The sequence below is a fragment of the Coregonus lavaretus genome, assembly GCF_964263955.1.
Source record: "Coregonus lavaretus genome assembly, contig: HAP1_SCAFFOLD_9443, whole genome shotgun sequence".
NCBI lineage: Eukaryota > Metazoa > Chordata > Actinopteri > Salmoniformes > Salmonidae > Coregonus > Coregonus lavaretus.
Window position 1 is genome coordinate 1,425 of NW_028164875.1, and position 13,756 is coordinate 15,180.

A 13,756-nucleotide genomic window follows, 5' to 3' on the forward strand; every position below is an offset into this window, starting at 1 on the left:
GGCAACAGCTCTGGTGGACATTCCTGCAGTCAGCATGCCAGTTGCATGCTCCTTCAAAACGTAAGACATCTGTGGCATTGTGTTGTGTGACAAAACTGCACATTTTAGAGTGGTCTTTTATTGGCCCCAGCACAAGGTGCACCTGTATAATGATCAGCTTCTTGATATGCTACACCTGTCAGGTGGATGAATTATCTTGGCAAAGGAGAAATGCTCACTAACAGGGATGTAAACAAATTTGTGCACAACATTTTAGAGAAATAAGCTTTTTGTGCATATGGGAAATTTCGGGATCTTTCATTTCAGCTCATGAAACATGGGACCAACATGTTGCGTTATATTTTTGTTGAGTGTAGAGTAATATAATATATGGCATTTAGCAGATATGTTTTATCCAAAGGGACTTTCATGAATACATTTTATGTATGGGGGTACAGGAATCAAACCCACGACCCTTTAGCATTGCAAGCGCCATGTCCTATTGACTGAGCCACAATGAGATCCTTTCTCACCTCGTAGTTGGGCAGCAGCTCGTCTTCGTCCTCTAGGCTGTAGAAGACGGAGTGAGCATCCTGTTGGCTCTCTGCCAACAGTTTCCTCTGCAGCGGTGACTCGGGGTGGATGTCCACGAACGTGGTTTCCAGGTAGTCCTTGTTCCCCAGGCCCAAGGTGTCAGGGTCAGGTCGGCCCCAGAGAGGGGCTGGTGGGTACATGGTCTCCAGAGTGTTGGGGAGGGAGCAGGGATCTAACAGCTGCTGGGCCTGCTGGTGCCGGAGTGCCCCTGGTCCTGGTTCTCCTGGCCCCCCGCAGTAACCCCTCCAGCCCAGCGGGGGCAATGTCTGTTCCTCCTCACACCTCATCAGGATGCCCTTGAATAGGCGGTTAGGGGTGCAGGTGTTACCCAGGCCTCGGGGGTCTGCCTTGGGGCTCTCCCGTCCTAGGAGAGGGTGCTCTAGTTCGTCCAGACTCTCCATCCCTCTCTCTGGTCTGTTCTGGTAGCTAGCCGGGCGGGACGCCACCGCATCAACCAATCAGTGGTCTGGAAGTTGATCTTGCAGAATAAAAATAGAGCGCGTCCCTGAAAAGCGTTATTTTGGGTTTAAGAGAAAACTGCCGCTGCCTCGCTGGCCTTAGGAGCACACTGGTAATCCGTGTTTAATCCAATTACTTTCATTGTTTCTCTTATTACAGACCTTGTTCTCAAACCGACAGGGAGAAGCAGAAATCATGATGGCATCCTTAGTCGGTCCCCAGACCTCTCCTCTACGTGTGTTCTCTTGTGTTCTGTTATGTTGTTTTGTGGTGTTCTCCTGTGTTCTCTTGTGTTGTGTTCTGTTCTGTTTTCTTGTGTTCTGTTTTGTTGTGTTGTGTTCTCTTGTGTTCTGTTCTGTTGTTTTGTGGTGTTCTCTTGTGTTCTCTTGTGTTCTGTTGTGTTGTGTTGTGTTCTCTTGTGTTGTGTTGTGTTATCTTGTGTTCTCTTGTGTTCTGTTGCGTTGTGTTCTATTCTGTTGGGTTCTGTTGTGTTGAAGCTCTTCTCTCCTCTTTCGTCTTCACACGTCAGATATGATTTGTTCCAGGCGTTGGTGGCTTAAGGCTGGGGCCCTTGTCTCTCCTCTCACATGATGGGGTGTGTGTTGCGGTCATGAATATGCTGTTGTTTGCTCTGTCTCATATAACACTCTGAAGATGGACCACCTTGATTAGTATAGCGACAGAGGACATGGGAAATATTGGGACAGGGTTTTAAAGCCTGAATTCCATTTCTCTATAACTGTCAAACACCAAGACTTTATCCTCACAAAGCAGCATCATGGACAATCCTGTGGATGTTTAAGTCCTTTTTTCTTCCTGTGTAAAACCTGGATGAATAAAAAGACAAGGACTTGAAGGTCCAGAAGTTAGCGGAGAGAGAAATAACTATAAAGGAAGTATTTTGTTGAGGGTTAGAGGGGGGGGGGGCATATTTTGGGGCCAGTTAATCTTGAGGGGTCAAAGGGGGTCTAGAACTAGGGTTGTAGTGGTTAGGCCCTGGTCCCAGCCCTGGTCCCAGCCCTGGTCCCAGCCCTGGTTCCCTGCTGTAGCTCTGCTGTTGTTGTAGCCAGGCGGAAGGTGATAATGGAGGAATCTGAGGTCCCGGCTGTTGATTTATGGCCGTGTGTTCGCAGCTTGCTGCTCGGCACAGCTACGCAGCAGGACACGAGTTATCCTGATCCTGAGGGACATATATATTTTTTAATTCTCCAGTCTGCCACCACGCTGCTCCGCTGTGACCAGGGTTTCATTCAGTAAAGCCAGGGGGAGGAGTCAGTCGGTCAGCCAGCCAGTCATTTGGTGGGTAGTCTAGTCCTCCGCCGATGAGGTGCAGCTGCAGCTCTGCCAACAAGGGAACAAGGTCACACATTTAGAACATTTAGCCTCCTCAGTTTAACACTTCATCTCTGCACACTGTGTTACAGTGTATTAGGAAAATATTCAGAACCCCTTGACTTTTTCCACATTTTGTTACTTCACAGCTTTATTCTAAAATGGATTAAACATTTATTTTTTCTCATCAATCTACACACAACACCCCATAATGATAATTGGCCCAGTGTTGTCCGGGTTATGGGAGGGTTAGGCCGGCCGGGATTTCCTTGTCCCATCGCACTCTAGCGACTCCTTGTGGTTCGCCTGCAAGCTGACTTCGGTCGCCAGCTGGACGGTGTTTCCTCCGACTCATTGGTGCGGCTGGCTTCCGGGTTAAGCGGAGGACGCATGGCTCTCGACCTTCGCCTCTCCCGACCCCGTAGGGGAGTTGCAGCGATGGGACAAGACTGTAACCACCAATTGGGGAGAAAAAGGGCCAGACTGAGCACTGCATCTCAAGCAGCTGAATAACTCCACAGACCCACATTAGGTCTAGCAGGACAACTCTGGGCCCTAGTGACATGGTTTAGGGGAATAACTCTGGGCCCTAGTGACATGGTTTAGGGGAATAACTCTGGGCCCTAGTGACATGGTTTAGGGAATAACTCTGGGCCCTAGTGACATGGTTTAGGGAAAAACTCCAGACCCTAGTGACATGGTTTCAGGGAATAACTCTGGGCCCTAGTGACATGGTTTAGGGGAATAACTCTGGGCCCTAGTGATATGGTTTCGGCCAGGGTAATAACTCTGAGCCCTAGTGACATGGTTTAGGCCAGGAGAATAACTATGGGCCCTAGTGACATGGTTTCTATGTAGTTTCCAAAGGCCTGTCTCTTTCAGGCAGGGTCCAGTACTGTATGTGGTCACATGGTTTCAGAGAAGGTCTGTCTCTCTCTTTCTCGTGTGTGTAAGGATCTCAGGAATCTGCTGTCTCATCATCACAACGCCAGGACACACAGTCAGCCGCTCATCCTGTCTCTCACACTCTCACACACACACACACACACACACACACACACACACACACACACACACACACACACACACACACACACACACACACACACACACACACACACACACACACCTCTCAGTTTGACAGCAGGGCCGGGCTGACAGACAGAGAACCACGGGGATGCGTCCCAAACGGCACCCTATTCCCTAAGTAGTGCACTCCTTTTTACTGGGGTCCTCAGGGCTAGTGCACTATATAGGGAATAGGGTGCCATTTGGGACAGCCTCATGTTTAACCCTGCGCGTTCTCTCTCACAGAGGTGTGTCAGGAGCACGGCTGAGATTGATTGACAGGCTGTATTATGTCACCTCCCTCTAAATCAAATCAAATCAAATTGTATTTGTCACATGCTTCGTAAACAACAAGTGTAGACTAACAGTGAAATGCTTACTTAATGGTCCTTTCCAACAATACAGAGAGAAAGAAAATAGAGAAATAATTTTAAAAAAACAACACAAGGAATAAATACACAATGAGAAATGAACGATACTGTACTGAACAGTACTGAGTCGGTGCAGGGATACGAGGTAATAACATGGCTGTATACACAGGGTGCCAGTACTGAGTCGGTGCAGGGATACGAGGTAATAACATGGCTGTATACACAGGGTGCCAGTTCTGAGTCGGTGCAGGGATACGAGGTAATAACATGGCTGTATACACAGGGTGCCAGTTCTGAGTCGGTGCAGGGATACGAGGTAATAACATGGCTGTATACACAGGGTGCCAGTACTGAGTCGGTGCAGGGATACGAGGTAATAACATGGCTGTATACACAGGGTGCCAGTTCCGAGGCGATGTGCAGGGATACGAGGTAATTGAGGTAGATATGTAAATATAGGTAGGGCAAAAGTGACTATGCAACAGGATATATAATAAACAGTAGCAGCAGCGTATGTGATGAGTCAAAGAGTTAGTGCAATGCAGATTGTCCGGGCAGCTTTTTAGTTAACTATTTACAAGATTGATGGCAATCGTTTGATCGTCTACTCAGTATATTTCCGGGTGTCTTCTATGTTCAGTAGAGAGCCTCTATCCAACAGTGGTTAACATAAACCATAGTATCTATCTAGTATCTACTGTAAGCAACAGAAAAGGCAAGGAGCGCGTGAGAGAACACAAACATACGGATATTAGATAACATTTCATTGCCAGCCTTGAATTATTTAAATACACTAGTCAATTAAAGTAATATAAACATGATAAATGGGAACTGTTTTTGATGGTATTACTGCTCAGTAATGGCGCAGACCTTGAAAACATGAAAGCTGATTATTAGCAATTATAATGAACATGCTGAATCTGGAAACACTATATATCCGGTATAATGCATAGTGAGTGGAAATGACAATGTAATTGCGAGCTGGTTGGCTATACGGCATTCAAATGGCCCCTGTGCTCTGGAGGATTCCATTCTATATTTCCACCAGATAGTGGGGAAGGGTCATTTATATTATAGTGTAGTATTCCATCAATAGGAAATCATTTGTATATATTTGTTTATATTGGAAATGAAACAGTTATAGTGTGTTTTTGAAAATATATGTTTTATATATCTATACATAATAGTGCATTTGGAAAGTATTCAGTTCCCTTGACTTTTTCGACATTTTGTTATATTACAGCCTTATTCTGAAATTGATTAAATTGTTTTTTCCCCCTCATCAATCTATACACAATACCCCATAATGACAAAGCAAAAATTGGATAAAAAATAAAAAACTGATATCACATTTACATAGGTATTCAGACCCTTTACTCAGTGCTTTGTTGAAGCACCTTTGGAATTGATTACAGCCTCAAGTCTTGACGCTACAAGCTTGGCACACCTTTATTTGGGGAGTTTCTCCCATTCTTCTCTGCAGATCCTCTCAAGCTCTGTCAGGTTGGATGAGGAGCGTCGCTGCACAGCTATTTTCAGGTCTCTCCAGAGACGTTCGATCGGGTTCAAGTCCGGGCTCTGGCTGGGCCACTCAAGGACATTCAGAGACTTGTCCCGAAGCCACTCCTGCGTTGTCTTGGCTGTGTGTTTAGGGTCGTTGTCCTGTTGGAAGGTGAACCTTCGCCCCAGTCTGAGGTCCTGAGCGCTCTGGAGCAGGTTTTCATCAAGGATCTCTCTGTACTTTGCTCCGTTCATCTTTGCCTTGATCCTGACAAGTCTCCCAGTCCCCGCCACTGAAAAACATCCCCACAACATGATGCTGCCACCACCATGCTTCACCGTAGGGATGGTGCCAGGTTTCCTCCAGACGTGACGCTTGGCCTTCAGGCCAAAAAGTTCTGTGCCTAGAATCTAGGTGCCTTTTGGCAAACTCCAAGCAGGCTGTCATGTGCCTTTTACAGAGGAGTGGCCTGATTGGTTGAGTGCTGCAGAGATGGTTGTCCTTCTGGAAGGTTCTCCCACTTCCACAGAGGAACTCTAGAGCTCTGTCAGTGACCGTCGGGTTCTTGGTCACCTCCCTGACCAAGGCCCTTCTCCCCCGATTGCTGAGTTTGGCCGGGTGGCCAGCTCTAGGAAGAGTCTTGGTGGTTCCAAACTTTTCCATGTAAGAATGATGGAGGCCACTGTGGTCTTGGGGACCTTCATTGCTGCGGAAATCTGTGCCTCGACACAATCCTGTCTCTGAGCTCTACGGACAATTCCTTCGACCTCATGGCTTGGTTTTTGCTCTGACATGCACTGTCAACTGTGGGACCTTATATTGACAGGTGTGTGCCTTTCCAAATCATGTCCAATCAACTGAATTTACCACAGGTGGACTCCAATCAAGTTGTAAAAACATCTCAAGGATGATCAATGCACCTGAGCTCAATTTAGAGTCTCATAGCAAAGGGTCTGAATACTTATGTAAATAAGGTATTTCTGATTTTCATTTTAATACATTTGCTAAAATTTCTAAAAACCTGTTTTCACTTTGTCATTATGGGGTATTGTGTGTAGATTGCTGAGAACAAAATAATATTTAATCAATTTTAGAATAAGGCTGTAACGCAACAAAATGTGGAAAAAGTCAAGGCGTCTGAATACTTTCTGAAGGCACTGTACCAGTCTGTATACAGTACCAGTCAAAAGTTTGGACACACCTACTCATTCAATGCTTTTTCTTTATTTTGACTATTTTCTTCATTGTAGGATAATAGTGAAGACATCAAAACTATGAAATAACACATACAGTGGGGGGAAAAAGTATTTAGTCAGCCACCAATGGTCCAAGTTCTCCCACTTAAAAAGATGAGAGGCCTGTAATTTTCATCATAGGTACACGTCAACTATGACAGACAAAATGAGATATTTTTTTCCAGAAAATCACATTGTAGGATTTTTAATGAATTTATTTGCAAATTATGGTAGAAAATAAGTATTTACTTTTTATTTTTAATACTTTTTTTCCCCACTGTATGGAATCATGTAGTAACCAAAAAAGTGTTTATATTTGAGATTCTTCAAAGTTGTCACGAACGTCGTATGAAGGAGTGGACCAAAGCGCAGCGTTAGTAGCGAACATACTTGCTTTATTTAATTAAAGCATACACACGAAATAACAAAACAATAAACGACTCGTGAAGTCCTCAGTGACAATGACCGAACACGGAACAAAAACCCACAACACCCAAGGGAAAACATACAGTTTAAATATGGCTCCCAATCAGAGACAACCCACAACAGCTGACACTCGTTGCCTCTGATTGGGAGCCACTCTGGCCAACATAGACATAGAACAACTAGACACTCAAACCACAGCACATAAACACACGGAATCTACACACCCTGGCTCAACATATAAAGTCCCCAGAGCCAGAGTGTGACAGTACCCCCCCCCAAAGGCGCGGACTGCGACCGCGCCTCAACAAAACCCCAAACAGGGGAGGGCTGGGTGGGCATTCCTCCTCGGAGGCGGCTCCGGCTCCGGGCTTGACCACCACCCTTCCATAATTCCCCCGTAGCGCCCCTGGTCCGGTCTGACCCCGCTGGCTGGATCTGGACTGGACATCGACGGAGCGGATTGCTTACGCTCCGTTGTGGAGCAGCTGACCGGTACCTGATCAGGCACCGGACTGACGACGCGCACCCCTGGCTTGGCGCGTGAGGCAGGAACGGACCGGACCTGGCTGACGATGCGCCCCCCTGGCTTGGTGCGTGGAGCAGCAACGGACCGGACCGGGCTGACGATACGCACCCCTGGCTTGGTGCGTGGAGCCGGAACGGGCCTCACCGGACTGACGACTCGCACCCTTGGCTTGGTGCGTGGAGCAGCGACGGGCCGGACCTGGCTGACGACTCGCACCCCTGACTTGGTGCGAGTGGCAGGAACGGGCTGAACCAGGCTGACGACTCGCACCCCTGACTTGGTGCGAGTGGCAGGAACGGGCTGGACCAGGCTGACGACTCGCACCCCTGGCTTGGTGCGAGTGGCAGGAACGGGCTGAACCAGGCTGACGACTCGCACCCCTGGCTTGGTGCGAGTGGCAGGAACGGGCTGGACCAGGCTGACGACGCACACCGTAGGCTTGGTGCGTGGAGCAGGGACAGGCCGGGCTGGGCTGGCGACGCACACCGTAGGCTTGGTGCGTGGAGCAGGGACAGGCCGGGCTGGGCTGGCGACGCACACCGTAGGCTTGGTGCGTGGAGCAGGGACAGGCCGGGCTGGGCTGGCGACGCACACCGTAGGCTTGGTGCGTGGAGCAGGGACAGGCCGGGCTGGGCTGGCGACACACACCGTAGGCTTGGTGCGTGGAGCAGGGACAGGCCGGGCTGGGCTGGCGACGCACACCGTAGGCTTGGTGCGTGGAGCAGGGACAGGCCGGGCTGGGCTGGCGACGCACACCGTAGACTTGGTGCGTGGAGCAGGAACAGGCCGGGCTGGGCTGGCGACGCACACCGTAGGCTTGGTGCGTGGAGCAGGAACAGGCCGAACCGTACTGGGAACACACACCACTGGCCTTAAACGGGGATCAGGAACGGGCCGGACCGGACTGGCAATACACCTCAGTACCTCTCGCCGTGCCTCTACAACTTCCTTCCCTCCTCTCGCCAATGGCTCCCGTAACCCGGTGGCCTTCTCTCCTCGTCTCCCATTTCGCCCTGTGGCAGCCTCCTGCTGCCCAGTCGCCCATGCCGTGTGCCCCCCCCTAAAAAATTATTGGGGGTGCCTCTCGTCCGTCCGACGATGGCACTGCTGACGCCGCTGCTCCTCTCTCGCCAGGGCCTTAATCCTACCCCAAGGTCCCTTGCCCCCGAGCATGTCCTCCCAGGACCACGATTTGCCCACCTGGGCCATCGCCAGCCTCTCCATCTCCTTTCCTGGCGCTTCCTCCCATGTCCAGTCTGCCTGCTCCTGGACACGCTGCTTGGTCCTTTTATGGTGGGTTCTTCTGTCACGAACGTCGTATGAAGGAGTGGACCAAAGCGCAGCGTTAGTAGCGAACATACTTGCTTTATTTAATTAAAGCATACACACGAAATAACAAAACAATAAACGACTCGTGAAGTCCTCAGTGACAATGACCGAACACGGAACAAAAACCCACAACACCCAAGGGAAAACATACAGTTTAAATATGGCTCCCAATCAGAGACAACCCACAACAGCTGACACTCGTTGCCTCTGATTGGGAGTCACTCTGGCCAACATAGACATAGAACAACTAGACACTCAAAACACAGCACATAAACACACGGAATCTACACACCCTGGCTCAACATATAAAGTCCCCAGAGCCAGAGTGTGACAAAAGTAGCCACCCTTTGCCTTGATGACAGCTTTGCACACTGCAAAGGCATTCTCTCCACAGATCCCCCACCCAGTCAAATCAGGGACCCGAACCAGAGACCTCTTGGCCACCAGCCCAAGCTCGCAACCGCCAGGCCCTCAACCATCCAAGACCCCCCCCCCCCCCCCCCACACACACAGTCCCCCCGAAAAACCTCCCCCTCCAATCCCCACCCCCAAAACTCCCCCATCTCCACCCCCCCCTTCCAAGCCACCCTCCCCCTCCAACCCAATCAAAACCACCACCCACCCGATGCACCAACAAATGCGTGTGCGTGCGTGCGTGCGTGCGTGCGTGTGCACGTACAAACGCTTACATGGCATCAGCCAAAGGAAAACAGGCTGGATGTAACAACATTCCTTTATAATGTAATTTCAACTTTTTGTATTTTTTGTTTTGTTTTTGTTTATTTTTTACTTTTATCTTTGACCGTCATTCTATCCCCCGCCCAGCAACTCCACACCCACTATCCCCCGCCCAGCAACTCCACACCCACTATCCCCCGCCCAGCAACTCCACACCCACTATCCCCCGCCCAGCAACTCCACACCCACTATCCCCCGCCCAGCAACTCCACACCCACTATCCCCCGCCCAGCAACTCCACACCCACTATCCCCCGCCCAGCAACTCCACACCCACTATCCCCCGCCCAGCAACTCCACACCCACTATCCCCCGCCCAGCAACTCCACACCCACTATCCCCCGCCCAGCAACTCCACACCCACTTGTCTCCAGTTCCACATCCCAACCCTCAGCCCATCCCACCTATCTCTGCTGCCCACCTATCTTTCTACCAGCTATATACTGTATCTTCCAACTATGCTGTGATGTTTAACATACAGTTTGAATCTATCAAATCAAATAGAATCCACAGATTGCGAGATGAAGATAAATACTTTTACTAAGAGTGTTAGTATATTAGTAAATGACTGACCAGGTCTCTCCAGATCTCCCAACAATGCTATTTCTAGGGTCCATTTTAGATTAATGTTTTGCTTTTTCAGCCAAGCTGAGACCAGACTAGTAGTAGTAGTAATGGTGGTTGTAGTATTAGTGGTGGTGGTGGTGGTGGTGGTAGTAGTAGTAATGGTGGTTGTAGTATTAGTGGTGGTAGTGGTGGTGGTAGTAATGGTGGTGGTGTTAGTAGTAGTAGTAATGGTGGTTGTAGTATTAGTGGTGGTAGTGGTGGTGGTAGTAATGGTGGTGGTAGTAGTAGTAGTGGTGGTGGTAGTGGTGGTGGTAGTGGTGGTAGTAGGAGTAGTAGTAATGGTGGTTGTAGTATTAGTGGTGGTGGTGGTGGTGGGGTAGTAGTGGTGGTGGTAGTAATGGTGGTGGTGGTGGTAGTAGTAGTAGTGGTGGTTGTAGTATTAGTGGTGGTGGTGGTAGTGGTGATGGTGGTGGTAGTAGTAGTAGTAGTAATGGTGGTGGTGGTGGTGGTGGTGGTAGTATTAGTAGTAATGGTGGTTGTAGTAGTGGTGGTAGTAGTGGTGGTAGTAGTGGTGGTGGTAGTAGTAGTAGTAATAGTGGTGGTGTTAGTAGTAGTAGTAATGGTGGTTGTAGTGGTAGTGGTGGTAGTAGTAGTAATGGTGGTTGTAGTATTAGTGGTAGTAGTGGTGGTGGTGGTGGTGGTAGTGGTGGTGGTAGTAGTAGTAGTAATAGGGACGGTGGTAGTAGTGGTGGTAATGGTGGTTGTAGTATTAGTGGTGGTAGTGGTGGTGGTAGTAATGGTTGTGGTGTTAGTAGTAGTAGTATTGGTGGTTGTAGTATTAGTGGTGGTAGTGGTGGTGGTAGTAATGGTGGTGGTAGTAGTAGTGGTGGTGGTAGTGGTGGTGGTGGTGGTGGTAGTAGGAGTAGTAGTAATGGTGGTTGTAGTATTAGTGGTGGTGGTGGAGTAGTAGTGGTGGTGGTAGTAATGGTGGTGGTGGTGGTAGTAGTAGTAGTGGTGGTTGTAGTATTAGTGGTGGTGGTGGTAGTGGTGATGGTGGTGGTAGTAGTAGTAGTAGTAATGGTGGTGGTGGTGGTGGTGGTGGTAGTATTAGTAGTAATGGTGGTTGTAGTAGTGGTGGTAGTAGTGGTGGTAGTAGTGGTGGTGGTGGTAGTAGTGGTGGTGGTGGTAGTATTAGTAGTAGTGGTGGTGGTGGTAGTAGTATTAGCTGTGGTAGTAGTAGATGTGTTGTAGAAGTAGTAGCGGTGGTAGTAGTGGTGGTAGTAGTAGTTGTGGTAGTGGTAGTAATGGTGGTGGTAGTATTAATGTTGGTAGTAGTATTAGTGTTGGTTGAAGTATTAGTAGTAGTGGTGGTAGTAGTAGTGGTGGTAGTTGTGGTGGTGGTGGTAGTAATGGTGGTGGTAGTAGTAGTGTTGGTAGTGGTGGTGGAATATATGGTGGTGGCAGTAGTAGTGTTGGTAGTAGTAGTAGTGTTGGTTGAAGTATTAGTAGTAGTGGTTTTAGTATTAGTAGTGGTGGTGGTAGTAGTGTTGGTAGTAGTAGTAGTAGTGGTGTTGTAGAAGTAGTAGTGGTGGTAGTAGTTGTGGTAGTAGTAGTTGTGGTAGTAGTGGTAGTAGTAATGGTGGTGGTAGTAGTAGTGTTGGTAGTAGTAGTAGTAGTAGTGGTGGTAGTAGTGGTGATAGTAGTGTGGTGATAGTAGTGGTGGTAGTAGTAGTAATGGGGGTGGTAGTAGTAATGGTGGTAGTAGTAGTGGTAGTAGTGGTGGTAGTAGTGGTGGTAGTAGTAGTAATGGTGGTTGTAGTAGTGGTAGTAGTGGTGGTGGTAGTAGTAATGGTGGTTGTAATAGTAGTAGTAGTAGTAGTAGTGGTGGTGGTAGTAGTAGCAGTAGTAGTAGTAGCAATATTAGTGGTAGTGGTGGTAGTAATGGTAGTAGTGGTCTGTAGTGGTGTAGTGGTGCTGAGGGCCACATTATGCTGGTCTGTAGTGGTGCTCTAAGGGCCACATTCTGCTGGTCTGTAGTGGTGTAGTTGTGCTGAGGGCCGTATTCTGTGTTCTGCTCTCTTCTATAGTATTTATTTGCTTTGATGAGCTCGGCTGTCTGCTGTCCAACCCCTCTCCTGCTCCTCCTCCTCCACCCCCCCCCCCCCCCCCCCCCCCCCCCCCCCCCCCCCCCCCGCTGCGCCTCCACCTCTCTTCATCTCCCTCTTCCTCCTCCTCCTTCTCCTCCTATTGAGGAGCGAGCCCACAGATAATTCAGGAACGATTCGAATACGTCACCCGCGTCTCAGAGAGAAATGAAGCTGAATACTTGTTCAAAACAGTCTCACACACACTCACATGTGCACACACACATACACACACGCGCCCACATCCAGCAGCAATAGCTCAGCCTTATTGAACCCCCCCTAGCTAACCAACATAACAAACCCCCCTAGCTAACCAACATAACAAACCCCCCCTAGCTAACCAACATAACAAACCCCCCCTAGCTAACCAACATAACAAACCCCCCCTAGCTAACCAACATAAAAAAACCCTCCGTCAGCTGTATGAGCAGACTCGGAGTCAGTCCCCTTCTCTCTCTGCCTTTGTCTCCTGCTCTCTCTCTCTCTCTCTCTCTCTCTCTCCTCTCTCTCTCTCCCCCCGCTCTCTCTCTCTCTCTCTCTCCTCCCCGCTCTCTCTCTCTCTCTCTCCCCCGCTCTCTCTCTCTCTCCCCCGCTCTCTCTCTCTCTCTCCCCTGCCCTCTCTCTCTCTCTCCCCCGCTCCCTCTCTCTCTCCCCCCGCTCTCTCTCTCTCTCGCCCGCTCTCTCTCTCTCTCTCTCGCTCTCTCTTTCTCTTTCTCTCTTTCTCTGTCTCTCTCTCTCCTCTGATTCTGCAGATCATAAAATAGCCAGCCGGGACGAAGAAGGAAGGAAGGCTGCAAGGACGGCCTCACAAATCTCACACAAACACTTCAATAGATAACTCCTCTTCTCCTTTCTCCCTCTCCCTTAACTCTATCGCTCTCTCTCTCTCTCTCTCACATACTTCCTTTCAACTATTCATCCAGCCATTTCAGTCGTTCATTACAGAAAAAATTCTCGCTGACTCTTACACTCTAGGACTGCATGGAACTCACACACACACGCTTAAGTACGCACGCACACACAATGTAGCGAGAGAGAGAGAGAGAGAGAGAGAGAGAGAGAGAGAGAGAGAGAGAGAGAGAGAGAGAGAGAGAGAGAGAGAGAGAGAGAGAGAGAGAGAGAGAGAGAGAGAGAGAGAGAGAGAGAGAGAGAGAGAGAGAGAGAGAGAGAGAGAGAGAGAGAGAGAGAGAGAGAGAGAGAGAGAGAGAGGATCTAGGCCTGGAGACTAACACAGGACTAATAATACCGACAAGAGGATCTAGGCCTGGAGACTAACACAGGACTAATAATACCGACAAGAGGATCTAGGCCTGGAGACTAACACAGGACTAATAATACCGACAGGAGGATCTGGGCCTGGAGACTAACACAGGACTAATAATACCGACAAGAGGATCTGGGCCTGGAGACTAACACAGGACTAATAATACCGACAAGAGGATCTGGGCCTGGAGACTAACAATAAGAAACACCATTGTGAGGTTGAGA

The 13,756-nt window shown here is 49.0% G+C and overlaps 1 protein-coding gene across 1 annotated transcript; it reads right to left on the minus strand.

Annotated features, from left to right (window-relative positions):
- Window positions 1-512: 512 nt before the first annotated feature.
- tmem91 (transmembrane protein 91) lies at window positions 513-974 on the minus strand (the record flags this gene model as incomplete). The annotated part of the gene is made up of 1 exon (XM_084191589.1): window positions 513-974. A coding segment is annotated over one exon (462 nt), but the record flags the coding sequence as incomplete, so codon positions are not given.
- Between the last annotated feature and the right edge of the window lie 12,782 nt (window positions 975-13,756).